The sequence below is a fragment of the Fonsecaea multimorphosa genome, assembly GCF_000836435.1.
Source record: "Fonsecaea multimorphosa CBS 102226 unplaced genomic scaffold supercont1.13, whole genome shotgun sequence".
Taxonomy (NCBI): Eukaryota; Fungi; Ascomycota; class Eurotiomycetes; order Chaetothyriales; family Herpotrichiellaceae; genus Fonsecaea; species Fonsecaea multimorphosa.
Genome location: NW_015971647.1, coordinates 1 through 25,806, shown reverse-complemented (window position 1 = coordinate 25,806; position 25,806 = coordinate 1). Strand labels below are relative to the sequence as shown.

The 25,806-nt window shown below is 53.6% G+C and overlaps 8 protein-coding genes across 8 annotated transcripts; 2 read left to right on the top strand and 6 right to left on the bottom strand.

Annotated features, from left to right (window-relative positions):
• Window positions 1-435: 435 nt before the first annotated feature.
• Z520_06707 (uncharacterized protein) lies at window positions 436-991 on the bottom strand (the record flags this gene model as incomplete). The annotated part of the gene is made up of 2 exons (XM_016777207.1): window positions 436-567; window positions 659-991. The coding sequence occupies 2 exons, from the start codon at window positions 989-991 to the stop codon at window positions 436-438; spliced, it is 465 nt and encodes a 154-aa protein (XP_016631378.1).
• A 429-nt stretch (window positions 992-1,420) lies between these two features.
• Window positions 1,421-5,339, top strand: Z520_06706 (uncharacterized protein; the record flags this gene model as incomplete). The annotated part of the gene is made up of 3 exons (XM_016777206.1): window positions 1,421-1,629; window positions 1,677-4,939; window positions 4,996-5,339. The coding sequence occupies 3 exons, from the start codon at window positions 1,421-1,423 to the stop codon at window positions 5,337-5,339; spliced, it is 3,816 nt and encodes a 1,271-aa protein (XP_016631377.1).
• A 621-nt stretch (window positions 5,340-5,960) lies between these two features.
• Z520_06705 (uncharacterized protein) lies at window positions 5,961-7,220 on the bottom strand (the record flags this gene model as incomplete). Its single annotated transcript, XM_016777205.1, has 1 exon — window positions 5,961-7,220. One exon carries the CDS (start codon window positions 7,218-7,220, stop codon window positions 5,961-5,963), a length of 1,260 nt encoding a protein of 419 aa, XP_016631376.1.
• A 548-nt stretch (window positions 7,221-7,768) lies between these two features.
• Window positions 7,769-9,715, bottom strand: Z520_06704 (uncharacterized protein; the record flags this gene model as incomplete). Its single annotated transcript, XM_016777204.1, has 5 exons — window positions 7,769-8,029; window positions 8,154-8,524; window positions 8,580-9,171; window positions 9,222-9,553; window positions 9,604-9,715. 5 exons carry the CDS (start codon window positions 9,713-9,715, stop codon window positions 7,769-7,771), a joined length of 1,668 nt encoding a protein of 555 aa, XP_016631375.1.
• A 2,990-nt stretch (window positions 9,716-12,705) lies between these two features.
• Window positions 12,706-14,412, bottom strand: Z520_06703 (glutamine synthetase; the record flags this gene model as incomplete). Its single annotated transcript, XM_016777203.1, has 4 exons — window positions 12,706-12,761; window positions 12,835-13,230; window positions 13,289-13,793; window positions 14,266-14,412. 4 exons carry the CDS (start codon window positions 14,410-14,412, stop codon window positions 12,706-12,708), a joined length of 1,104 nt encoding a protein of 367 aa, XP_016631374.1.
• Window positions 14,413-16,466: 2,054 nt separating this feature from the next.
• Z520_06702 (uncharacterized protein) lies at window positions 16,467-19,739 on the bottom strand (the record flags this gene model as incomplete). The annotated part of the gene is made up of 1 exon (XM_016777202.1): window positions 16,467-19,739. The coding sequence occupies one exon, from the start codon at window positions 19,737-19,739 to the stop codon at window positions 16,467-16,469; it is 3,273 nt and encodes a 1,090-aa protein (XP_016631373.1).
• A 2,250-nt stretch (window positions 19,740-21,989) lies between these two features.
• On the bottom strand, window positions 21,990-22,364 carry Z520_06701 (uncharacterized protein; the record flags this gene model as incomplete). The annotated part of the gene is made up of 1 exon (XM_016777201.1): window positions 21,990-22,364. One exon carries the CDS (start codon window positions 22,362-22,364, stop codon window positions 21,990-21,992), a length of 375 nt encoding a protein of 124 aa, XP_016631372.1.
• A 1,097-nt stretch (window positions 22,365-23,461) lies between these two features.
• On the top strand, window positions 23,462-23,975 carry Z520_06700 (uncharacterized protein; the record flags this gene model as incomplete). Its single annotated transcript, XM_016777200.1, has 1 exon — window positions 23,462-23,975. A coding segment is annotated over one exon (513 nt), but the record flags the coding sequence as incomplete, so codon positions are not given.
• Between the last annotated feature and the right edge of the window lie 1,831 nt (window positions 23,976-25,806).

Genomic DNA, 25,806 nt, shown 5'->3' with positions numbered 1-25,806 from the left:
TGTCAGGTCCTAAATTGCTGCGAATGGAGTTGATTTCAAGCATTGCGGGAACGTGTATATAACCACTGCAGCCAGAAGGAAAATCCACAGTCTTTTCTGAGACTTGTTGACACCACACTGAGCTTCCCCTCACCATACTCTTCCAGCGGCTTTCCTGGGCGCAGAATCATTCGGCCTTGCCAGCTCGCCCCTCCCCTTTTTCGACCCCTTCCCTTCGGCTGACAGTTGCGAGTCTTTCTTCGGCGTGAATCGGCGGACTCGATGTTGGAAGGAAGTGACCGCCTTCGTTTCCCAATTTCTGTGGAAACTGACTGTTTCCAGCACTGACCAGGACTGGCGCCATGCGATGTGTACGGCCTGGTCATAGCAAGACTAGCATTGTTTGGAGCATGCCAAACACTGGTAGCGTTGATTTGGTCATAATCGCCCCTTGGCTCACTCAGGCTTTGGCCCAGCAACATCAAGGCCTTCTAATCCATCCATGGGATCTGCAGGCCTCTCGTTCTTTGCGCTTTCTACGGCAGCCTTGTCCTCGTTTGCTGTTCCATATTTTGCGAGATAATCCTCCTTGATACCGAATGGTTAGTGCTCGTCTTTTCATAATCTGACAAACAAACAAGCAAGGTTCGAGGCATCTTCAAATTCCAGTCACACTTACTTGTTCCCAAATAGCAGTGGTGCTACCCAGCCCAACTTGTCCGGTGTCTTTCCTGTCGGGTTTTGCCATGGCCACCTTGATTACTCGTCCGTAGAGCTCACTCTGATCCATATTGTCGATTGCTTCCTTTGCATCGGCAGCATCCTCGAATTCAACATATCCAAAGCCGCGATGTAGATCTGTCGAAGACGGCGCCTCAGGCTTGGGTAGAGTAATATCAACTATCTCGCCGAACGGCACAAATGCCTCCGAGAGAGTTGTGGCGGTCACAAGATTGGTGTCAAGACCGCCAACGTAGATTGTACTGTTTGGACGGGTTGGTCCTTCGGCCATCCTCGTGCTGTCCAACACTGCAAGCGTCGAAGTCGAAGGAGGCTGAAAGTTGAAAAATGTGGAATTCCAAGATCACGTGGATTGATATCTTGCCTACCGTGTTGAATTATTGGCTGCGGCTGCGGAGGTCGACATTCGGGGCATTGGGGGGCTCAGGGATGACGCTGGGAGGCGCTGGGAGGCGCTGGGAGGCCACTAACCGTTTTGTGGCCCTAAAGGCCTTTGGACAAACGACGGTGTCCAGATCAGAAAGTCGAAATGCCCACACGCATCAGCGTGGGAAGATGAGAACAGCTGCGTCCTAAACCGTGATTCTCCTGTCCACCTGTTCACTCGAAGCTGTTCTTTTCTCTGCTGCATGACTTAGTCTTTCTTTATTCCTCTTTACCTTTCTCTTTCTCCCTCAATCAGCACCGCACCACATCCGTCATGGTGCGTCTCAGGGAAATTCCACGCACAGCGACTTTCGCGTGGTCTCCCGATGCGCCGTCTTCTTGGATCGCAACTGGCACGAAATCGGGTGCTGTCGACGTCGATTTCAGCAATGAGACTTGTCTAGAACTATGGGATCTGGCATTGGAAAATGGCGAACAGAGTCAAGAATTGAAGCCCTCGATCACCCTGCCTACTGAGACGGGGTATGGAAGTTCAGTTCTTTGCTAACACGTGTGCTAATGAGTCGCAGCTTTCACGACCTTGCCTGGACGCCGGCTCAGGCTGGACACAAGAGAGGGATTATTGCTGGAGCATTTGACAATGGGTCGCTGGGCCTGTGGGATGCGGACAAGGCCATCACGAACACAGCGGAAGCCTCCATTTTCACCAACAAGATACACAGCGGAGCAATCAAGGCCTTGCAGTTCAATCCCAAGATACAGAATTTCCTCGCAACGGGTGGTGCCAAGGGGGAACTGTTCATTTCAGACCTGAACCACCTCGACGCCCCAATACGACTTGGAAGCACTGCTGCTCGCGCGGACGATATAGACTGCCTCGACTGGAATAAGAGAGTCTCAAATATCCTGGTTACAGGGAGCAGCGGAGGTTTCGTGACAGTATGGGACATGAAAACAAGGAAAGAGAGCTTGACGCTCAACAACTTGCAACGGAAACCGGCTAGTGCGATAGCCTGGGACCCTGAAAAGCCCACACGATTGATTACTGCTGTGCCGCTGGAGCAGGAGCCCGTCATTCTTGTCTGGGATCTCAGAAACTCGAACGCCCCGGAGAAGGTGCTTCGGGGGCATGACTCGGGAGTCCTTTCGATTGCTTGGTGCCCGCAGGACCACGACTTGTTGCTATCTTGTGGGAAGGACAACAGGACGATCCTCTGGAATCCCCAGACCGGAGAAGCGTATGGCGACTATCCAGTCGTGACAAACTGGACGTTTCAGACAAGGTGGAATCCTCACAACCCTAATATATTTGCTACCGCCTCGTTCGACGGGAAGCTGCAGATCCAGACCCTGCAAAACACCAATCCGAGCAGCACCCAGACGGACCAGAGTCAGGCCGCCGACGGAGAGGACTTCTTCTCCAAAGCTCAGACCCAGCCTCAGACTTCATCTTTCTCACTTCTTAAGGCACCCAAGTGGCTAGAGCGACCTGTTTCCGTATCTTTCGGCTTCGGGGGAAGAATCATCAGTGTTAAACAAGCGGACCCCGGGAAATCGAGGGCTTCAAAGATCTGCATCAGCAAATTCGAGGTCGATTCGACTGTTGGCAGCGCGACCGAGACCTTTGAGAAAGCCATTCAGACAGGGGATCTCACGAGCTTGTGTGAGGATAGGGTTTCATCTGCAAAGACTGAGGAGGAGAAGGCTGATTGGAAGGTCATTGAAACCCTGGTATCCAAGAACCCCCGAGCAGAGCTGGTGAAATACCTAGGCTTTGAGGACACAACACAAGACAGCTCAAATGGTGTTGAGCAGCAGGCCCCAGAGGCTGACAATTCAGAAGAGCAAAAAACCTCCATCAACGGCGCCTCAAAATCCCACAAACGGTTCCAATCCATTTTCGCAAGCTCGGCCGACGGAGACTTTTTGGCGGAATTGGCAGCTACGAAGGGTACCAGGACCAACAATCCCTTCCAGATCTATACGGGATCCGAGTCCGAGGCCGACCGAAAGATCACAAGGGCGTTGATATTGGGGCAGTTTGAGAAAGCTCTGGACGTATGTTTGAGAGAGAACAGAATGTCGGATGCGTTCATGATCGCCATCTGTGGTGGTGAAGCCTGCATTAAGAAAGCACAAGAAGCATATCTCGCAAAACAGTCTGGCGGATCAAACTACCTGCGTCTGCTGGCTTCGGTCGTAGGCAAAAATCTCTGGGACACGGTTCACAATGCCGACCTTGCGAATTGGAAGGAAGTCATGGCTACGCTGTGCACATTTGCTGATGAGCAGGAGTTTCCAGATCTTTGCGAAGCGCTGGGAGACAGGATTGAGGAACAGATCGATGATCTTTCTTCAATCTCGCGGAAAGATGCTTCTTTCTGCTTCTTGGCTGGTTCCAAGTTGGAGAAGGTGGTCGCCATCTGGATTCAAGAGCTCAAAGAGCACGAGGAGGCAGGGGCTTCGGAAGCGGACGCATCTTCTGCCTTTTCTTTGCACGCCCGTGGTCTTCAAGACTTCATTGAAAAGGTTACCATTTTCCGCCAAGTGGTCAACTTCAATGACGCAGAGCTGTCTAAAACTGGGGACTGGAAGCTGGAAGCTCTATACGGCAAATATCTGGAATATGCTGACATTGTAGCTGGTTCTGGCCAGCTCGATGTTGCCCAGAAGTATCTCGATCTTCTTCCAGCAAGCTATCCCGGAGCGGATGTCGCAAGAAGCCGGATCCAACAGGCAAGAAAGAAGACAGCCGCTCCCGCTGCTGTTCCTCAAGCTACGCCAGTAACGACAAGAAACAAACCTCTACCAGGAATGTCACAATTTCAGCCTCCGACAACAGCATTTACTCCAACTCCTCAAGTTCCGACACCTTATGGTGTAAGCAACCTGCAACCAAGCAACCCCTATATGCCTTCCACAGCTACCAGTGCACCGTCAAATCCATATGCGCCTGTGGGCGGTAGCTACCAACCTCCACAACAAATGAGGATGCCTCCCGGCCCTCCTCCTCCCGGTCCATACGGCATTCCACAGGCAAATCCCATCCAACCCCCTCCCAGGTACAATCAATCTCCAGCCATTCCTCCTCCGTCTCAAGACAAAAGTATGTCCAACTGGAATGATATCCCGGAGGGGTTTGTCAAACCTCCCACTTCGAGAAGAGGCACGCCTAGTGTTCCACCACAGCCTGTCCAGAATCCTTTCAGTCCACCACCGGGACAAGTAACGTCTCCTCCCCTTGCTCCGCCTTTCGGTTCAAGGCAGAGGGCCTCGCCAGTTCCGCCTCCACCCAAAGGGACGGCCCCCCCTCCGCGAGTGACGTCTCCTCTAGGAGGGCAACCCTCTTTTGAGCGACCTTCATCAGCAAATCCTTACGCACCTCCGGCCGTAACATCTCCACCCGTCGGACAGAATATCATGTCGCCTCCAATTCCCAGGGGTCCGTCTCCGTACAATGCGCCTCCTGCTCATGCTCCTACCGCCCCAAACAGATATGCGCCGGCTGCAGGGACTCATACAACTGCTCCAAATACACGACCATCCATCGCACCGCCCCCGCAAGGTTCGTCCTTCCAAGCGCCTGCCCCTCCGACGAACCCCTATGCGCCAACCCATCAATCGCAACCAACTCGGCAGACGAGCTATGGTCCACCCCAACCAACACAGACGCCGCAGTCAGCCACGGCGCCACCGATACCGACACCGCAGCAACAATTCATCTCGGGACCGCCTCCCGCGGGAAGCGGATCTGCAGCTCAAGGCCCACCATCACGGCCGGGCACTGCCGGTTCGAATAAAGCCTCCGCTGCTCCTCCAGCGCGGAAGTATCGTGAGTTGAAAATGTGCCCTTTACTGATTCTTCGAAGCTAACAAAATCTCGCACAGCCAAGGGCGACCGCATACACATTTCCCCGTCCGCCCAACCAATCTATACCATACTGTCATCTGAAATGGCGCGTGTCAAAGCTCGAGCTCCCCAATCGTTTAAAGCACAAGTGGTGGACACGGAGAAACGGCTCGACATTCTCTTTGACCATTTGAACAATGAGGATTTGCTCAAGCCGGATACGGTGGCGCAGTTGGTTGAGCTGGCCCAAGCACTAGAAGGAAGGGATTTTGTCAAGGCGCAGGAGATCCAGATGGATGTGCATACGAACAAGGTGGAGGAGTGTGGCCAGTGGATGGTGGGTGTGAAGAGGTTGGTGGGGATGTGTAAGGCTACCCCTTGAGGACAGTACTGGCGAGGACCGGTCTTGAGTAGGATGATGCATCTCTACGAATATGAGTATGAACACGGCTTCAATGGTCAGATGATGGATAAAGTAGTGTGGATTTACCTCAACAAGAGTTCCAGAATTGTCGGGAAGGGTGACCGTACTTTGGAGGATGCGACAATGAATCTCTGAGGTTGGAGTACGCCTGCATAAGAGTCCGTGCATGCACGAGTCACTCTCTCATACCATAGACGAGTGATGAGACTATAGCCTCGCCCTCGCAAGGGCGCCACAATACCTCCCACCTATCGTCTCCCCTTCAATATAGCATCACTCAAGGACTCGGGTGCGTAGCTCGGTGGGATGTCTTAGTCCCTGATATAGTATCCCGTAGTCCATCGATCGAGTGGTCCTTTGTACTAGATATGGATCTATGTTCAGGAGTGAATGGGATATTATAGACGTGGATAAAAACGAGGATATATCAATTACCCTGTCCTTGATCACCTTTTTCGGATTCTATGTACAGAGATCTACATTCTATTCTATTCATCCATCTACCCAAGTACTGATTTTACCCATTCGCTTGCTTTCCCACCCTATGCTCAAGACCTGGAACAACTGTCGGGCAAAACATCATAACAACTCAACGACCTTCCCGTCTCGACTACTTGTCCAGACCGCATCGACCACGCGATGAATCTTCAACGCGTGTTCAAAGTCCGGCCACCCGTCGTCGCCTTCTCGGTCACCAGCGGCACCCACAAAGGCATTCCAGAGCCTCGCCACGGCAGGCTGGCCTGCCTCCTGCTCCGAGACTTGTTCTTCGCTGACGTTTGCCTCCCCTTCGATCCTCGTACGGATCTTCCACGGGACGGGCAGATTGATGTGCGGCAACATGTGGATAGGGGAGGTGATTTCCATCTCGCCCTTTGTCCCGTAAATCAGCCAGGTCATGCCGCCGGCGATGCTGGTGCCGCCGCGCATGTGGATGCTGTAGACGATCTTGTCATTGTCATCCTCTTTCCCCTCCTCGTCGTCGCCGGTGTGCTTCTCTGATCTCTCGTTCGAGTTCGAGTTCGGTTTCGACTTCAAAAACCCCTGGACGAGGACTTGGTCGGGACTCTTCTTCTCTGCGTCCCTCTGGACAATCTCCCCCGTGGTGTCATCCACAATGTTCGTCGTCGGATGCATCGTCGCCACTCGTCCAGACACTGTCTTAATATCCGCCCCCAAAGCGAACGTGAGACACTCGATGAATTGCGCAAAGTGTATATCCACCATTGTGGCGCCGTTGCGCGGGTCCAAGGCGTATTGGGAGCCGCGCTTTTCGGAGCGGCCGTCACCCGTGGGCACCGTGCCGATGACGGTGGTGCTGAGGATCCTACCGAGTCTGCGGCTGTCGCCACGCACGAGCTCAGATATCCGCCGGGTGAGGGCCGAGAAGCGGCCTTGCAGTCCCACGGCCGTGCGAAGTCCCGGAAACCGTTGGCGCGCGAGACGGACGATTTCTTGGGTTTTGGCCAGGGACGTGTCGATGGGCCACTCGACGAACACGCCCTTGAGTCTCTTGTTTGCCAAAAGGGACGGCAGGAGCACAGCCCGGTGCAGAGGCGCCTTGACGCCAACGACCAAAACCTCGACCTCGACTTCGTCATCTGCGGCCAGGTCCTCGGGCGAGCCGTACGCGCGCACTTTTGACGGTGGCAGGCCATGCTTCGCGATGGCCTTTTGCGCGTTGGAGAGCGACGAGCCCAAAACCGCGACAATCTCCAACTCATTCGTGTGCTGGTCGCGGATCGCAGGCAGGTGGAAGTGGTTCAGCCAGCCGTAGCCGGTGGGAGAAGACGAGAGGCCGATCAGGGCTGTGCGAAGAGGTCGAGTCGAGGCCGCCATTCGTGGAGTTTGTAAATGCTCGTGCAATGGTCACATCAAGCTGTATGTAGGTATCATCTCGGATATATAATCTGCTCCCGTGCCAGGCCGAACCCCTATATAAGTCCAAGGTGCATATGTGGATCTCGACTCGTAAGCTGACATACCCCCTGCCTGCAGGCGTACGGCTTTAAGGGTATGAAGAAGACCGTTCCCGCTCTGGAACATTAAGTAAATGTGTACATCCATAGATGGATGGGTAGGATGTAAAACGCCATTTATATTTATAAGGCAGGGTATATGTTCTCGCTTTCATCCATATCTAGAAATCCATCCTCCCTCATATCTTTCGGTGTCTGTTCCGAATATAAGTCTTGTTTAAAAACAGAAGAGAGGTTCAGGTGTAAAAGCTTTTTTCTCGTTCTTCCCTCTCTTCTTTGCTGATTCTTTGGTCATTACTGACTTGCCGAAATACCCAACACCCGGAATACGCGCACAACAGTCACACGCTTGAATGAGACAAGACAGAGTCCCAGCCAGAGGCCAGAAACATCCTCACACGCTGTCAATCAGGTTCCCTGCGCCTCCGGATCGTGTTTGGTCTTCTCGATGTCCTCGGCCCTGACGGCATGCCGGTCACCCTGGGCGGGCAGTTCCTGGTGGGTTCTAGAGCTGGCCGCGCTCGTCTCGCCTAGGCCGTTGCCGTTGGTGGCCTTCCGCAGCATGTCTGCGTGTTCACCGATCCCGTAGCGGTGTTCATGGGGCATGTCGGGGTCGACGCCGCTCTGGTGCGGGTTCTGGGGCGTCCAGGCTAGGTAATCACGGCGGACCTGTGAAGCAGGAAAAAAAGTTGGAAGTTAGTTTTACGTTTTCTTTTGTGGTTTTCTCCCTCCGTTGGTTTTTGGGAAGGAGGAGGGGGAAATGGTTAGTGCAGATGAAGAGTGAAAGACATACCTCGACGTAATCATAGGCAAACTCGCCGAGTTGGTCATCATCCATGCCGAGCAGTTCGGCCTCTTCTGAAGCACGCAGATGCAGGCCCGGAATGAAGTTGACAATGTAGGCGAGGATAGTGCTCATGGTGAAGGAGTAGCCAGTGCATGCCACGACATAAGCGAGCTGGATGTAGAATTGGCGGTAGTTGCCGATCGGCCATCCGCCAATGCCCGTGCCTGTGGTAGGATTGGGGACGCCCGTGTTGACGCCGTCGAGGCCGACGACATAGTCAACGCCAAAGAGAGCATTGGCCATCAGACCAATCATGCCAGCAATACCGTGTTCGGCGAACACGTCCATAGAGTCGTCGATCCGGATCCAATACTTGACTAGAAACAAACAGTCAGTACTATGAATGTCCCGATGTGGGATGGAATGTCTCACTCTTGGTGGCAAAATTGCAGCTGATGCCAGTAACAATCCCCAACACCACACTGCCCCATGTCTCCAGATACCCAGATGCCGGCGTGGCGGCGACAAGTCCAGAGATGGTACCAGAACACCAACCGACCATGGACCACTTCCGAGCCAGCCTGAAATCGAGCAGGACCCAAGCGGCCGCGGCAAAGGTTGCCGTCAGATTGGAGTTCCAGCAAGCCATGACAGCCCGGAGGTTTGCTCCAAAGGAGGAACCGCCGTTGAAACCCAACCAGCCAAACCAGAGCAGAATCGTTCCCAGCAGGATAAACGAAACGTTGTGGGGGCGGAAGTTGAGCATCATCTTCTCCTGCCTCTTTCCCAGGACCATTGAGTAGGCCAGGGCTGACATGCCTGAGCCGATCTCGACGGGCCCACCGCCAGCGTAGTCCATGACGCCGTATTTAAACCCCCACCCATTGGCATTCCATGCCCAGCAAGCAATCGGGTTGTACACGAGGGTGGCCCAGAGGAAGGTCCAGACGAGGAAAGGCATCAGTCGACCACGCTCTGCCACGGCACCTGCAACGATTGCAGCGGTTACGGCGCAGAATTGCATCTACACACCGATCAGAGTTGCGGAACTGGTGAAGGACCGACAAGGCTCACCTGGTAGAAAGAGTATAGGAGACTAGGGATCAGAGGCGACCCAGGACTGGGGTTTCCCAGAGTCCGTTTGAGCCCAAAATGGACCAGGTCGCCAATGAAGCCGCTTTGACCACTCGGGGAGAAGGTCAGTGAATACCCCCAAAAGTACCATTGAAAGTTGATCACGCTGCCGGCCGCCATACAAGCCCACATCATGGACAAGGCCGACTTTCGTCGCGCAAGGCCCGAGTAGAGGAAGCCGAGGCCCGGCACCATGATCAACACCAGACATGACGAGAGAATAATATATGCTTGGTCGCCCGATTGGTACCATTTGTTCAGATTCTCCTTCGCTGCACTTTGGTCAGAGGATCCGCAATCCAGATGTGGTCACGAGACGTACTTGAATCTCCTCCTGATCTCGGATTTGTGGCCAGAGAATAGTCGGCTGGTGCACCGGTCCAGTTGTAGGAGGCATAAGAGGGGAGGTAGTTGACAATGCCACTCGACGACATGGTGGCGGCACTAGTGTTCGAGGTAGGGTATGCGGAGGAAGTGAGCCTGAGAAGGGCGTTCTCGAGGCTATGAAACCCTCGAGCGGGCCAGTCCGAAATATATAACTCGCCGCAGGATGAAAGTAGCCGGGGGCGTATCAATACTCGCTAACAGTCAGTGTCACTGTCGGTTCTGAAGCGATGATAAGGGCGCACGACAAGAGAGACATGGAACGTCCAAGCCTGACAAGCACACGAGACAAGAAATATGGCACGGGATGGACGCTGTCCTCCAAGACGGTACAACCCCTGGAGATTTTGGTGAAGAAGCAAGGGAAAGACAACAAGACTGAGCTAATAGCACCAGAAGATCATCTGGACGGGCATTGGATAGTGGAACAGTGGGAATCTGGAATGGGGTGGGAAAAGTTCGGAGCGGCGTCATGGGTCAGCAAAGTGGGAGCAACGAAGTCTGGAGCTCTGGCATCTGGGACATGCTCGATGGAGCAAGGATCACGGCGATCAAGTGGACTGCACGTCACTGGAATCGGGGCGAGGTGGTGGTCCCTGGTGGTCCCTGGTGGTCGGTTACAGGCGTTGAGTCAGTTGTGTGTCCGTGGGCTGGTATGATGAGCTGCTTGAGGTGTTTGTTCCCATCTCTTTGCTTCTTTCTCCCTCAATCTGTGTATGATGGCGTGCCTGTGGATTGCGGCTTGTTTGGAAATTTGTGGGGTTTTCGGGGCTAGTCTGCGAGGTGCGTTGGTGGTTAGTCGATCGCAGTTAGTCCGACCATGCAAATGACCATGACCATGACAATGACGAAGAAAAATTGCATATCTGCGGTCTCGGCACATGTCAGGTGCCCTTGGCAGCAAAAGAGGCTGATACGCACTCGACGGCTTTTGGACCCGAGATGCACAGCCTGATCCTCTTGTGCTGACGGTGAGTGGTTGGCTGTCGTCTGTTATCAACGACATGTTTGCAGGAGAGATGCCCAGCCAGCCCCAGAGCCTTGGCCTGTGAGTCTCCATCATCCATCAGTCGATCGCAAGGCTACCCTGCAACAGGAGCCCTAAGTGACTGACTGACAGACTGACAGACTGACAGAGGTGGACAGACACACTGACTGACCGATGGTGACTCGAGACTCCATTTTGCCGATATCGGCAGTACTGGAAGTGACACCTTGCTGGGGAAAAGGAACAACGGCATGGCCTGCGTTGAAACCAGCCCATCAAACACGACGAGGAGGAAAATTTTTCAGTTGAGAGAGATTCGTGCTGTAATGCCAAGGTCAGTTCTTAAAGACGCCGGCAGTGAGAGGGAGTTTCCTTCTGCTGCGGCCAGCTCAACCAGTTCCAAACACCTGGCAATCCATGTGTTTACACATTAGATCGACAAGCGATTCAAAGATAGAGGTTGAGGACGTCCAATGAGAGTATGAAACGTTATCTGAGTTCCGTGATTTTCGTGCAGACCCGGTTGCAGGGATACACCTTGCAAGTCACTGACTAGTTCTCATGCAAGGGCCCAAAGTTCCCCATTTTGTTTTTCACCCGAGCCAGAGAAGACGTCAGGAGCACGTGATTCATAGCTCGATAGCTCTCTGGAATATTTCTTGACCGGGCGAGCACAACATCTCCACTCTCCACCTTGGGGTTCACGGGGAAAGGATTAAAGAAGAAAATGGTAATCTGCATCTGGACCTATGGGTGCATGAGCTTCTTGTAACCCTTGCTCGGGTGTCACGCTGAGCCGAAACAGAGAGAACTTTTTGGATGCTGTCGAACTTCAAAATTTGTCTCAGGCAAGTGTCGCTTCCTGGATTAAAGCTTCCCTCTCACTGTGTGCATCCATGCTCCTTACGAAACCGTAAACCAGAGGCTGTCGAATGGAACATGAGATAACCCTACGACGGGCTTATCATTGAAAGAGTCACCTTTTGATATGTTTTCTTTCTCAGAAAACGAAAAGGACTATGGTCCGTGGATCCATGGGCTATGACGAAGGAAACAAGGTAAAGACCTCATACCAGATGATAAGGATGCAGACGAAATGTCTTCTGTGGTCGAGCTGGTCCTAAGACCGTCATGCCACGTTTGCGTCCTCCTGCCAAAGCAAGCACGATCTGGACCTACCAATCTCGGAAATGGTCCCAACGAGCCCAACAAGCGTGCTAAGCGCGCCGCAAACGCCAATGGAAACGGATGAGAGGCAAATGGGCAGAAAAACCGGTATGCGCGCCTGTCGAGGTGGGTAAGGATTGGCAGAGGGGATCCCGTGTGGTCAGAGTCTGATCGAGATTCTCTAGCCCTGTTGGCAAGCGTCTACCCCTGGAAAGCCATGAGGATGGAAGAGGGGCAACGTGCCAGCCTTGCAGTATGGGATGACTCGTGTTGCCATCTCCCGTTGTTGCTGCACAGTTCATCCTGGAGTTTTCTGTTCGCGCAGACACGGCCCCACGGCGGAGCCCTTTCATACATCGGCCGCAACCAACCTCTATGCTCGTCTACCCAGGAGCTGGCGTCGGTCGTTGGGGTTGGCACTGATACTAGGCGGACGGAATGCAAACGTCGTCCCGATCCTCAATCTACGCCACAATAACTTGCCTTGCCTCGTACTGTGGCGCGGACAAAGTAATGCCTAGATATCTACGAAATCGTCCCTAGATAGGCAGGCTAGCCGAGCTGTTGTCCGTATAAAGAAGGTTAGCCGAGATATTTACAACTTCGTAGAGACGCTTCTCTATATATGGTAGCTTAACCGAGACTTCCCCCCTATTAGGCAGGTCAGCCGAGCCTTTCTCTGTGTTGCGCAGGTGATTCTAGCTGCTGCGGCTATGACACAGCCAAAGTCCAGCAATTTCATTATATTCATGCCTTTAAGATGGTGACACTTGATCGCACTTTATGATACTTCTATGTGTAATACCGGTGTCACATTTGTTGGTATTGCATCACCACTCGCTTATGAACTCTTCCCAACCGTCGTGAAATATCACGATTCAACGTCTATTTCTCCGCGGGCAAACTACCATAAAGAGTTTCAACAATCATTCCGGTCACCTCTGTAGCACGAATAGGTTAGCGCATTCGCTAAACGACGAGGACGACAATTTGCAAAACCGGGTTCAGACTTACGGTAGGGGTCAGCGTTGGACGCTGGTCGTCGGTCCTCAAAGTAGCCCTTGCCTTCACGGGCGCAGGCTCGGGGAATGCGAACCGACGACCCTCGGTCGGCAACACCCCAGGTGAATTTGTCAATGCTGGAAGTTTCGTGTGCGCCAGTCATACGCAGGTGGTTGTCTTCACCGTAGACCTTCATATGGTCAAGGTGACGCTTCTCCAACTTCTTCATAGCCTCCTCAATGTATTTCATGCCACCTTCGTTACGCATTTCCTTGGACGACACGTTGGTGTGGAGACCAGCTCCATTCCAGTCACCCGGGATAGGCTTGGGTTGGAACGAGACTTTGGCGCCAAATTCTTCGGCGATACGGTGGAGAAGCCATCGAGAGACCCAGAGTTCATCACCCACTGGAGGTTGTATTAGCTGTTGTGCTCGCGACCGTCCAAAGCAATGCGTCTGACTTACAGCTGATGCCTTCACAAGGACCAACCTGGTATTCCCACTGAGCGGGCATCACCTCGGCGTTGGTACCTGAGATATTGATACCGGCATATATGCAAGCTTTGTGGTGTGCCTCGACGATGTCACGGCAATAGACACGGCCAGTGCCCACGCCGCAGTAGTATGGGCCCTGTGGACCGGGGAAACCGCCCTTGGGCCAGCCATACGGCCAGCCGTCGACGGACAAGAGAGTGTATTCTTGCTCGAGACCAAACCACACCTTGTGCTGCGCGTTGGCTTCCATTAATCTCGCTGCGTCATGACGATAGTTATATTTATTGGGGCTTCCGTCGGGATCGTAAGTCTCGCACATAACCAGGATGTTTTCGCCTAGACGGATTGGGTCGGGATACATGGCCACGGGTCGGATGTAGACATCAGAATTGTCGCCCGGAGCTTGGCCGGTGGACGAGCCGTCGAAGTTCCATTCGGGGAGATCGTCGACGCTCTTGGGGGCTTTGTCCAGGGTCTGGAAGTCTCAAGTCAGCGTGTGGCCATTTCTGCAAGTCATAAAGAATTTCGATGTGTCAATTCTCCGGTGGAGCCGCGCGAATGCTCGCCGTCCATGGCACGGGTGAAAGGGTGGTTTGACGTCGCTTTGAAGATGCCGAGATCGGGTGGATGGCGATTGGCGCGTGCTACTTCAGATGGGCGGCGCAGCCTCGGAGGGGTCGAGGGCGGTGGTGGATAAGCCACACCCCATTTAGAGTGTGACGCCGCCGCAACCAGGGTTTCCCAGCGTGGGGTCTCTCCCAGCCCGGCGGTGCACCCTACCCACAAAAGAGTGGCCGCCGTGTTTTCGTTTCAGGACTTTTTGGATTCTGGCGGGAATGGTCGAGGGCAGGCGCGCGCCCAGCGTGGCAATGGCAGGTCTCGTGTCAAAATGCCAGATGCAGGCATTGAGGCAAACTGAGACGGAAGGTCGAAAAGAATGTGCTCACCTTGGTCTTGTTTCGAAGGCCGTTGGTTCCATCAATCCAGATGTACTCAGCAAGCACCTTGCCCTTTTGGTCCAATTTCATGTACTTGGCCAACTGTAAGGAAGAAGAGTCAGTGAATGTGCGGACTGTATTCGGCGTCTGGCACATTGGCGCATCGTGGGGAGATGGGTGGACAGTGAGAGAGACTCACGTTGGTGGCATTGGACACAATGGTGGATTCACCGACGCCAGCCTAGAAGAGAATGTCAGTCTATGTGAGCTATGCCAGTTGGTATGCTGAGGCTCTCGCCCAAGCGCAACGGAGAACTCACCATGGTGGACAGACGAGCAAGTGATCAAGACTGAAAAATGTGAGTAGTGAGAGAGAAAATGAGAACAAAAGACTCTTGGTCACTCTAGTTCGAAGAATGAACAAGGAGGGAAGACGGGGAGGATATGAAAGATTGGAAAGTGAAGGAGGAGCGATAACGGGGAAGACAAAGAAGAAGCAAGCAAATAAATAAATGTCACGAAAGAGCTGGTGCCATGGTATTGCCCGCATGGCGTATGAGCCGGCTTGTGGCACGCAGCCCACCACCTGCAGCTCTCAGTTGGGGGGTGGGAGAGGGGCCTACTAGCCTACCTAGCAGTGGTGAGCCTTTGTTCGGCGGCCTTTGAACATGCCCGCTTGCGCCTCCCCCACCAAAAGGGCCTGTGCTGGGAGCACGAGCCATAAGCCACTCACGTTGCAGCCTCAGCCGGCCCCGTTACTAAAATCGTCAACTCGACAGGTTCCCTGGCATGAATCTTGCCTGGGTGCCAGTCTGAGCCCAAAGGGTCCAGCCCTTGTTCGCCATCATCACCACTATTCGTAACTCACTAGCTAGATCGCCGGGGGTATGGACAGTAGGGATAGGAGATGAGGGGGAAGACACTTTTTCCCTACTGGACCTGCTGGCGTCTTCTGATCCTTCCGTCCACTGAGGATCGGAAGATATTGAGCCTAGTCTACTACCTAGAGAGAAGCTCGAGATAAGAAAAAAAAATCGATCGGATATTCTTCATGCAATCGCTAACTTCCCCTACTACGTAGCACAACACTCGGACGTCGATGAGCGACGATGAGCGAACATCTCAAGTGCAGTCGTCACCGCCTGTAACTGCCCAGCATCTTGGTTGGACCGACTGTCAGCAAAACCGAGAATCCCACTCAGATGCCAATTCTTCGTTTCTGGGTTTCAAGTAGCACGAGACATTCCAGATCCAACCGCCCAGTCGCGGCGGAGGCGAGCGAGGCGAACAGGCTACACAGCAAGAATACAGCAGGCCATCATCCCCACCTTGTTGACTCTCCGCCTTTGCGCATGAACCACAAGTCCGCCCGTGGCTGCTGACGGTGTCGCATTATCATCGACCCGAGAGGCCGTAGGTGGCCGTGCTTCCAACCGCGACCTTGCCAGGCCTCTTTGCCGTTCGGGGAGTCCAGCGACAAAACCACGCAGCCCAACACGAGCCATCTGGGTGACTAGAAGGAAAAACCACAGTCTGGTTTGTCTTGTCATCAGACCCGCGTTGCCCTTTTGGGATCTTCTTCGTAAGAATTACTAGCCATATACTCGGTATTACTTTGTTCTTTTTCTCCCATCTTACTTGTAGGTTCTGGGCACTTGTGCCTTGCAGCTGCCAACGCCAGACCACTGTGTTTTACCCAATCCATCTACTGCCGCTCGCCTGAAAAAAAATTTTCCTCTTGCCAGCGTCCTGGGAAAGTCAGCTCCTGTCTCCCTCTGGCTCCTTTTGTTCTCGCTAAGCGAGATGTACGTGTATGTGCCGGCCCTTCCTCATGCTCTCCTGTCAGGCTGTCGATCAGTCTCATGACTTTTCTTCGGCATGAACAAAAACAAAAACATCTAAACAGAATAGGGTATCTCCAAGCCAGCAACAAAAGCAACGCAACTCTCAATAGCCGAATCCATGATTTGTGGCGTCACGGCGCATGCAGGCCTCTCCATCTTCTCTTCTTCCCGTCTCCCCGCATCCCCTGTTCCGCACCTTATCGTCGACACTTGATTGGTGAATAGCTTTTGCAATTGAACAATCACCCAAATGACATAATAACAGAATGTTTGGATCGTCAGGGACCTTTGAAGCGAGGAGGGGTTCGGAGAAAGTGTCGCTGCAGCACTGGCAAGCATGGTGCATTACCCTCGCACATGTGCCTATCAAGTATTTTCACCACGCATCTTGCCCAGCAGGAGGAGTCGCTTTTCTTTTTCTCGCTCTTCTGCCACCTTGTCCTTCTCGTATGTTGTCCACAGGTGCAGTGCGTGCTTTCGGGCCTCTGCAAGGTTGGGTAGCATGGGACAGCGTGCTCGAGGCGACTCCGAGCCCTCGTCTTTTTGCTGCTCTTGCAACATCCGAGCTTCTCTGTGCCCTTGCGCCATTCTTGCGTGTCGAATCCATCGTTCTGTCCTTTTAGTATCTCGTACTCGTCGCCGAACACTATTGTGGACTCCTTTCGCCGTATACGCCCCCAGTCCAAGCACGCCGGAAATAGGCTTCAACACCAACCCACCGATGCCTCGTGCAACACCTTTGGGAAATGCAGACATACCATCCTCACGGACTTCGAGGTATGGAATCCGCACGACGCCCGTCACCCCGTCGTACAGCCCGAGCCAAAACTCTTTGCCAGCGACCTTCAGTCCCGTGCGGAACCCGTCGATTCCTTGGGGAGAAGGCCGCACGGTCTTGTCACCATATAATCGGGGCGCGTTGTGGAATCCAAGAGCAAGGGCATTCCACAATTGTAAGGGCAGTGCTGCGATGGCTTTACTGGAGTGGCCGATACCCTTTCCCACATCTTTTAAGATCACCACCACTGGAGACGTCCGATCTGAACCCATTGTCGTGGTTCTAGACAGCTTGGACGTGTGCCCAGTAGCGTCCTGGTCGAGATTGGATTGACCAAAGGGCAACTTCACCGGCTCTGCGTCGCCATGAAAATTGACTTGGCGCATAAGTCTAGCGTGCTCTTTCCTCTGTGCTTCGACAGAGGCGCCGCGTGTAGCCATAGCAATCCGTCCAGGCAGGATCAGTCCTTCGATCGCTGATTTCTGCTTCTGCTTACGCCTGTGCCTCTCGTAATGTTTGATATCTCGTTTCGCCGTTTCATGCACCGTCATAAGCCCGTGGAATGCCTCTTGGAAGGCTTGAACGAGCACACCGCCAGCGCCGGTAATTGGTTCCCCAGGTCCTTGAAAGTCGGTCCATTCATGGTTTTTGACCAACTCCAAGTCTGACCAGTGGATTTGTTTACTTTCCACCAACAGATCTGCCGCTAGTGCCGACAGTCGCGTGCTGGCGTGACCGATCTTCCATACAGCAACGCGATCTGGGAAGAGGTTGCAGCGCAGTGAATGCGAGCCTTCGAGATCCAAATGTCGATGGAAGGAGTCCACAGCGTTTTCTGCGCCGTCGCCTTCCTCTTCAATGCTTTGTGCAATGGCTTGTGCTTGCGCTTTGGCCTCGGGCTCGAGGCACTGACGAATGCCGGCGGCAAACTTGTCGCTGTCGAGTTTTTTGAGGGGAAGTGCCTCTTTCGCACCAGCTCCCGCCCTCGCGACCATTGCACTCCAGAAAGGCTGGTCTCCAAAGAAAGGGACGATCATTGTTGGCTTGCCGAATCTCAGTCCTGCGGCTGTGGTCCCGGCGCCGCCGTGGTGGACGACTGCATCGACGCGAGGAAAGAGCCAGTCATGGGGTACATTGTCAATCAGGAAGATGCCGTCCGGCTTCTCCATCCCATCGCCCATACCTCCCCACCCTCTGCTGATCACAGCGCGAACGCCAGCCTTCTCGACGGCCTCGAAAACCATCTTGGTGAATGCCACCGGGTCGCTAATTCCTGAAATCGACCCAAATCCTATGTAGACGATGGGTCGCGCATCTGATCTCTCCAGAAATTTGGCTAGGTCTTCTGGGGGTTTATAAGACGTCGCCAGATCCAAGAAGACGTAACCAGCGATATCAATTTCTGGACCCCAGTCACGAGGCTTCGGAACCAAGCCTGGCGACCAGAGATATGTTACCGGGACCTTGAGACGAGTGAGTTGACCAGGAGCCCATAGAGTCGAGACAGGTTCCAAACCTAGGGTCTGGACACGGAATCGATTGACCAAGTCACCCAATCCTTGCCATGTCATCAAATCGACCAAGGGATAACTCATGAAATTCGTGTACCGCTGATCAACGTTTGAAGCCTTGATGTTGGCTAAGGGATGAGGAAACGCTTGCGTTGGGGAGTAAGGAAAGGTAAAGACCAAGTGTAGAGGAACACTCAGCTTCTCTGCGCAATGGTAGTGTGCGAAAGAGGGGGGATTGGCAATGATTGCATCGGCCACAAAAGGAGGCTTCGAGCGCATCATTTCCAGGTTGGCGACATCCGTTTCGTTGTCGGTGGCATTGATGCAGGCCCTCCAAAATCCTTGGAACATTTGAAACATTGATTCGCGCCTTTTGCTTATCTCTCCAGACTTGACAGACTCGAGGGATGGAATCAAGCCGGGATTTTTGACCATGAATGCCATTAATTCAGAAGGATCTCCACCCACGGAAAAGAATTCGAGACCAGCCTCCTTCTCGACGAACTGCTTAAAGGTCGGATGTGAAGCAATCCTAACCCTGTGATTATACTTGTCCCTTAGGATCTTTCCGATTTTTAGAAAAGGCTGTATGTCGCCACGGCTGCCAATAACCATAATCACTATGTTCAACGAGGGAATGATAAGCTTGTGTTTGTCCCTGAGGAAATCGGCCTTAGCCTTGTCCGCCACTCTTGCATCCTCTTGGTAGTCAGGACCTAGCTGGTGTCGGATGGTGGCGCCCAGTGCTTTGGCAAGGTAGCCTGTCTGGGTTGTCTCATTGACGGAGATATTCAGTCTCCCATCCTTGGCTATTCTCCCTTGGGATCGGAAAAATTCATTTCCCACCTGGAGATCCGATGGCCTCTGGTGCGTCCGTGCTCGATTGAGTTGGGATTTAGACAGTACATTGGGGACCGGTTGTGTGTGTGCCCTTTGCAGTCTAGCTAGGTTGTCCTCATCTGAGGAGGAGGACGTGTCTGAATCCCCCAACGAAGCTCGATGCTCAGCGCTTTGTAACGCCGGATCATTCACCGTGGGCCGCTGTTGTCTGGAGTGTGCAGACGTTTTCGAGGAAACAGGGCGAACAATTTCGGTCTCGAACCTGCGCAGAGCAAAGTGCGGCCTCTCGACGTTACCCGTCTTTTCATAATTTTGTTCGGGATGTTTGATGTTGTCTTGATCCTCTGGGTGCGATGCACTGTGGAGTGTAGTGTCTGAGCATCCGCGAGAGTCGTTGCCTGCTGATTTCGGCCGTTCGGGGTAGGGAAACGAGGTAGGAGGAGGATCGAAGGTAGGGCTGGCCTCGTGCTCCAAAGCAGAAGAAGCCAGGGGCGCAAGCATCTCGGCCATTTGAGGGGTTGCGACGGTTCGCACAGACCCTCGACGGAGCCTTCAAGACATAATCGCCGTGGGCAGTCGTCTTGGGTGCTTCTCGCCGTGGGCGCAAGGAATGGCTTCAGCCTTCAAGTTCGAACCTGCTCGACCTGGCAGCCGACGTAGCAACTCCCTCAGGATAATTTCGTCAAACAAGACCGAATGATGGGATTGGCATAACTGGAGCCATGAAGTCAGCAAGTTAGAGAGCCAGGCAAAAGGAGACGAATAAGGAGACCGGGCAATTGACCACAGATCTAGTCGGGGAGCACGAGTATTTCTTCGTCGAGTATTAGTCGCCGAAACGGTAAGTAACAATAATTAACAATAAAAGCCCGCCCAGGTGTACGAGGTACTCCGTGCCTGGCAGGAGTGACCTCACGGGGCTTGCGTCATAAGGCTGGTGAGGCGCTTCGGTCCTCTGCTCTGCATGCAGTAGTGGGTGCAGGTGGTCACGGTGGTGCAGCCGTGAGAGACCCCACACCCACACCCACACCCGCGGTGCCAGTGGCAGGTGCTGGGCTGCTGCTGCTGCTTCTGAAGCTGAAGGCCAACGCCCCCGACCAAGCCCTACCAAGTATGCGGTACACAGTGAGAATATCTCCTAGAAACTACTTTTGACCTTGCTCCTTGTGTCTCCCCTGGCGTGCGCATCTGCCTTCACCCTTCAGTACCGATGAACGCCGGGAAGGGCTGCAATATTTGTGGCCAACCGAATGCCATCAGCAGAGAAATGAACAAGTTCACTTACCTACCAACAGAAGCCTTGACAACCAACCGCAGGGATTCCTTGGTACTGTGCCCTCCAACGAGAGTCCTCGTGGGACTTCTGACGGCTAGATCCTCCCATCACTCGCAGACTCACAGGCGAACCAACCACCAATCTTCCTTTGCCTCGCTAAGACGGCCCTTTCCATCATGGTATCCTGCACTTCCAGATCAGGGTCTGCCCAAGCGGACAGCGGGAAGAACCGTTGACTTTCTTCTAGAGTGAGTGACCGAGATCAGAGAGAGAAAATGTGCCTTAGTCCTTATCTGAAGACAAGTTCTCAAGTTTCTGCTTTACAGTTTCCCATACTCGGGTCTCACTCGAAGCACGCGGTTGTACACTTGGCAACCTACTACCTAGAAGGACCAAGACTACTTTATCACCCACAAGCTTCTGCCTTGAACTCCCTGGTCAAGTTCACCTTGACACATACAGCCCAAAATCATTGGCAAGGTGGTGCAGGACAGGCCGTCATGTCAAGCAGAGCAGCCTGGAGCACTGACCGCAGGTCAACACTGTGCACAAAGGCAGGGTTATCTGGACAACAAGTCAGCCATTTCTAGTTGCGACAACTATCACACACTCATCTGACAGTATTCCCAAGCTTCAGGCTACTGTACCGTCGTTATCGGCAAACTCAAACTTGCGTCCAAGGGGACTTTGATACGTAACAGGGTTAGCAAAGGGTTCCAGGGTCGCTCGGAAGAACTTCCAAGGTTTTGTCCTTACGAAGACTATTACCATGCGACGATAGGAAATCTATCCCTCAGCCCAAGGCCCGGCCAAAATCCGACACTTTGAGGGAGCCGCAGCAACCAGTCGACATGGATCGGCCGCGACACCATAGCCACCATTGCCCAGACCAATCCCGCACCCCAGTCTTACGAGTAGGTAGAGCACACCCCCCTGGAGTCCACATCCTTGCGCCCAGGCGTCCCTGGTCCGTCCCGACGTTGGGCTGAGCGGGCCAGATTTGCTGGCCAAACCGGCCTTTCCTACCATCAACCATGTGTCCTTTTCAGTCCTCCCGCATCCAGCCCAGTCGCGACGCAGCCTAGTGCATCCGACTTCTGCACCCTGATTGCTTGAATCCAAAGCCTCATCGTCATCGACACACACGATATGCGTGGACAGATTGAACAATGCACGGTCGCTCTGATTATGATAGGGCTGAACGCCAGAGTATTTAAGAAGCCCTCCTCCCCTTCTGGAAATGCACGATTCTCCACCCACCGCTCTACCGACTCCTCCACTGACTCTTCGGTGGGACTCGTCTTCTCGTGTGCGGTTTCCAGCAGAGGGAAGCACGTGGTTTCTCTCGTGTGACGCAGAATGAACAGGGTCTCAGCTGATGATGCCAGTGGGTTGTCGCGGACAAGAAGTACGTAACTGGATTCTGCGACTGCTCAGATGTATCGGGCACATACCGTCCAGCCAGTGCACTAGTGTGGTCATCTTCAGGACCCACCATCGTCCCCTTGTGCTGACGGTCTCGTCCTTGTTCTCGAGGTCTGCTGCCAGGTACGCCGCACCTGATGCAGCCTCTGTTCAATGCCTGCTTCGATCACGGTTCGTCCGGTGGTAGGAGGGAATAGGTTGGATTCGGTGCACAGGTTGTACATCAAGCGGATGACATCGAGTTTCTCTCGCTCGGGCACGGCCGTCCAGACCGCATTGACGTCGGCCCATTTGGAATTGGGATGAGCGGCACAGTATTCACCGTGGACTCTTCGGGCAAAGTTCTTGAAGTTGTCGAACTGTCGGTTGCTGAGGCCAAGCTTTTCTTGCACTTGAGCGGGAGAGTCTCGCAGCCTGATAGGCGTTGTGCTCATGTCGAAATCGAATCGGAAGCTGCGAGTCCAACGGTACGACAGAAGGGAAAAGGTCAGCAAGTGGACAGCACAGAAAGAACTCGGCCTACAATTCAAGACCCAGGACCCTCGACGTCTTTTCAGCCTGACTTCCAAAATGGACCTCCGGAGGAAAGGACATAGCCGTCGCTTGTCACGGTGACCAAGTTTCTGCACCTGGCACTCCTGCCCAAGTGCACTATTCTCCCACTACTCATTTTTGCGAGTTCTCTTACCAAAACCTGCCCCTCCAATTGGGCTCTGCCCCACTGCGGAAGTGCCAAGCAGCAATGGAACAACAGTGGACACTGTGACACTGTCAGAGGACTTCCATAATCGGGTTCCTAGCCGTTGTTAGACGCCCTACAACAGAATAGGTTACCCGGATGCGGCGCCCGGATGGCCAGGAATCGGTCCAAGCCTTGGGCAGCTTTTTAAGGCTTGAGGCCCTGAGGAGGCTAAAGACTTTCAGGAGCCCGGCTGGTGGCGTAGGCCGCTTGAGGGTTGGCTTGACGGGGACAAGATGGGCATTTCCCCGTCCCCTTGCCGTTGAGCCGTTGAAGCCATCTTGGGAAGCACGGACTTTTATGGCCAATCGCTGCCCGAGCGGTCAATGGGTCAGGCTGACAGCGAAACGCTAGGTCTCCCCCCTGCTTGGTATATCGTTTCATCATCGTCCTGACCACTTCCTCTAGCCCTTCTGATTCGCAAGACTGTCCCAGTCGACGCAACCTCCTTCGTGAAGCGTCGCAGGATCATCTCGCGACTATTTGCAATTCGGACACGCTTCTCATACAAGGACACGACACATGGACAACATGGAACTCTGCAACATCTCTCAGCTGTTGTTACGTTCTTCCCTTCTCCCTCTCTTTCCTCTCTTTACTTTTTCTTTCACCGTACTTTCCTTGACGACTTGGCCTCGAATAATCTCGCTGGCGAGATACTCTGCTTCTCCTCTCCCTGATTACGACCTTAAGATCTGACGCCTATTGTACGCTCGCATTGAGAGATTTCTTTAATTGCGAAGCACGACGCCTGTCAGCACTTTGAACGTCAACAACGACCAACAAGAAAAGATGCTCGGCTCCAAAACCCTCATTTTGGCTTCGACTTACCCCGCCGACCTCTCACCGCCACCCACTAGTCGTCGCTACCGCTTACGCCGCCGCTTCATTACAGCACTGCATCTCCTGAGCCTGCTGGCCAGCTTGATGAGTATTTCACTCTTTTCTGCCGCTATTCCCCGATGGAACGCCAATTTCTTCCATAATACAGGGCCTAACCGGGGCGACTGGACCGATGGCATGCCTCTAGGACCCCTGGCGTTCGCCTTCCTCTATCACGCGATCGTCCTGATCCAGGTCCGAATACAAAAGAACTCACGATCGATGGGGGACTCGAGTCATCACCCCTCGCTTTCCCGACAATCCCTGATCATCCGTACATCCGCCCCCATCCTGGTACTTCTCAGCCTTCTTCCGGCCCTGTTTCTCGCAGGGTACGGTTCCTTGTTTCGGCTCTGGCAGCCTGCAGTACACACTCAGTCCGGGATCCTCGTATGCAACATGCTGAATGTTTTTGCTCGGGAATGTGAGCCAACGCTCTACGACATTGGTGGCTTGCAACTGGCAGGCATAGCATTTGGCACGGTTGTGTGGATCTTGCATTTTGCCTTGTTGCTCGTGAGTTTACGTGACCTCAGGCGCTGCATGCTAGTCAAACAGCTCCAAAGGGAAAAGATGGCGCAGTATGCCCGGAGCGAACGGAGCTACTCCCGGGGAAGTAGTGGACAAGGCTATGCCAGTCGACATGGTCCCACTCGAAGCCATGGTTCGGGAGACCACAGCAGTGCCTGGCTCCAACATGTGCACTCGGACCGATACCGAGGAAGCGGCTCCAGGTCTAGCTTAAATTCTAAGTCTGGACCAGGGTTGGGATCAAGAAGCAATTCGCTTGCTAGGAAGACTAGCCACAGCCGGCACAGCGGGTCAGCAACAAATGCCAAAGAGCACCAGCAGGAGGTGCCTATCAACCTTGTTCAGGCGCCCGAGCAAACACATGCACCCACGTCACACCGGTATGCATGAATGTTCGCCTGTCGACCTGTTCGCCCCGCATCGTGTTGGAACTTTTGTAAGTTTGCAATGACGTCCCGGGGGAAAGGCAGGAGAGATGAGGCAGTGTGAGTTTTGGGCTCTCCCGGTTCTCGGTATCACGACGAGACGACGTCCGACGAGGTCAATGAACAGCAATGGAATATGGGTGACCCTCGTGCCCCCGTCCGTGTGGATATTGTTTGCGCGGTCTTTTTGCTCTCTGCGAACCCAATGGACCCCGATCCAAGAATACATACCCCATATATACTCATACCTTTCGATCCTCCTCGTTCCTTATCTTCCAGAAGCACCTCTTTACTCGCCGATCTCGGGATTGAGCATGACTGCCCAGACCCACATGTCCTGCTCCGGTCAGGCCCGACCCTAGTTGCGCCTGAAAGGTTGGAGGCGTGGATGCTCACCGCAAAGGAAATCGTCGTCAGCCCTTTCAACCTGCTTTGGCGAAACCAGGCTTTTTCTGTAGCAGCCACTCAGCTTGGACGGTCCGATCGCGGATGGCCCCTTAGTCCTGCGAGTCAAGCAACCCGCACGAGTCGTCAAGAGATTTTGAAGCGATTCATTGTCTGACCCTGAGATGGCAACAGTCCTCCCTGATGTTGGAAGATCCTTCGGTGAATCGGCTCTCCTCCGATCCACCAGAGCCACACCAGCAAAGGTTCTTGCTGGCTTGAGGAGCAGCAAGTCTAGTGTTGTAAGACGACCTTGATGCAGGAATGTGGTGTGGGAGATGAAACACGATCAGGCTGTTTGTTTCTCCTTTTTACTCATTCAGCGGTGGAAATACGAGGTACTCGGTCCGGCATGCCCGCATCCTAGACAAGGCTGAATAAAGAACATTTCCCCCATCGTTCCTATCAGGTGACCGTGTGTGCCGTGTACCTCGTAACTTGGGCCCGAATACTGGGTTTGTTGCTAGCCAGCCACCCACCCCGTATATCGGAATGTACTCGGTAAGCAAGTCGTACGCATTATGCGCAGTCACCGGAAAAACCTTAGATGCAGGCGGACAGGACAGACAGGCAAGCAAGCAGAGCACCACCAATACTGACCGAAGTGAGCCGTACTCCCGTAACCTGTGTACTTTATCCTCCCGTGAGGCGTGGTGGACTTTGATGTGTGGGTGGATGGAAACCGAGGGGGGGTGGGAAAAAAGGACCTTCGGTCCCCATCACAGGGTCCAACTTTCCTTCGCTGCCCGTTGAGCTGGCGAGGCTTGGACTTCATGCCCAACTGCTCAGTACGAGGTAGGTAGTGTTTCACCGACACCGATACCTGTACTGATATATTGTATTTGTGGGGGGGGG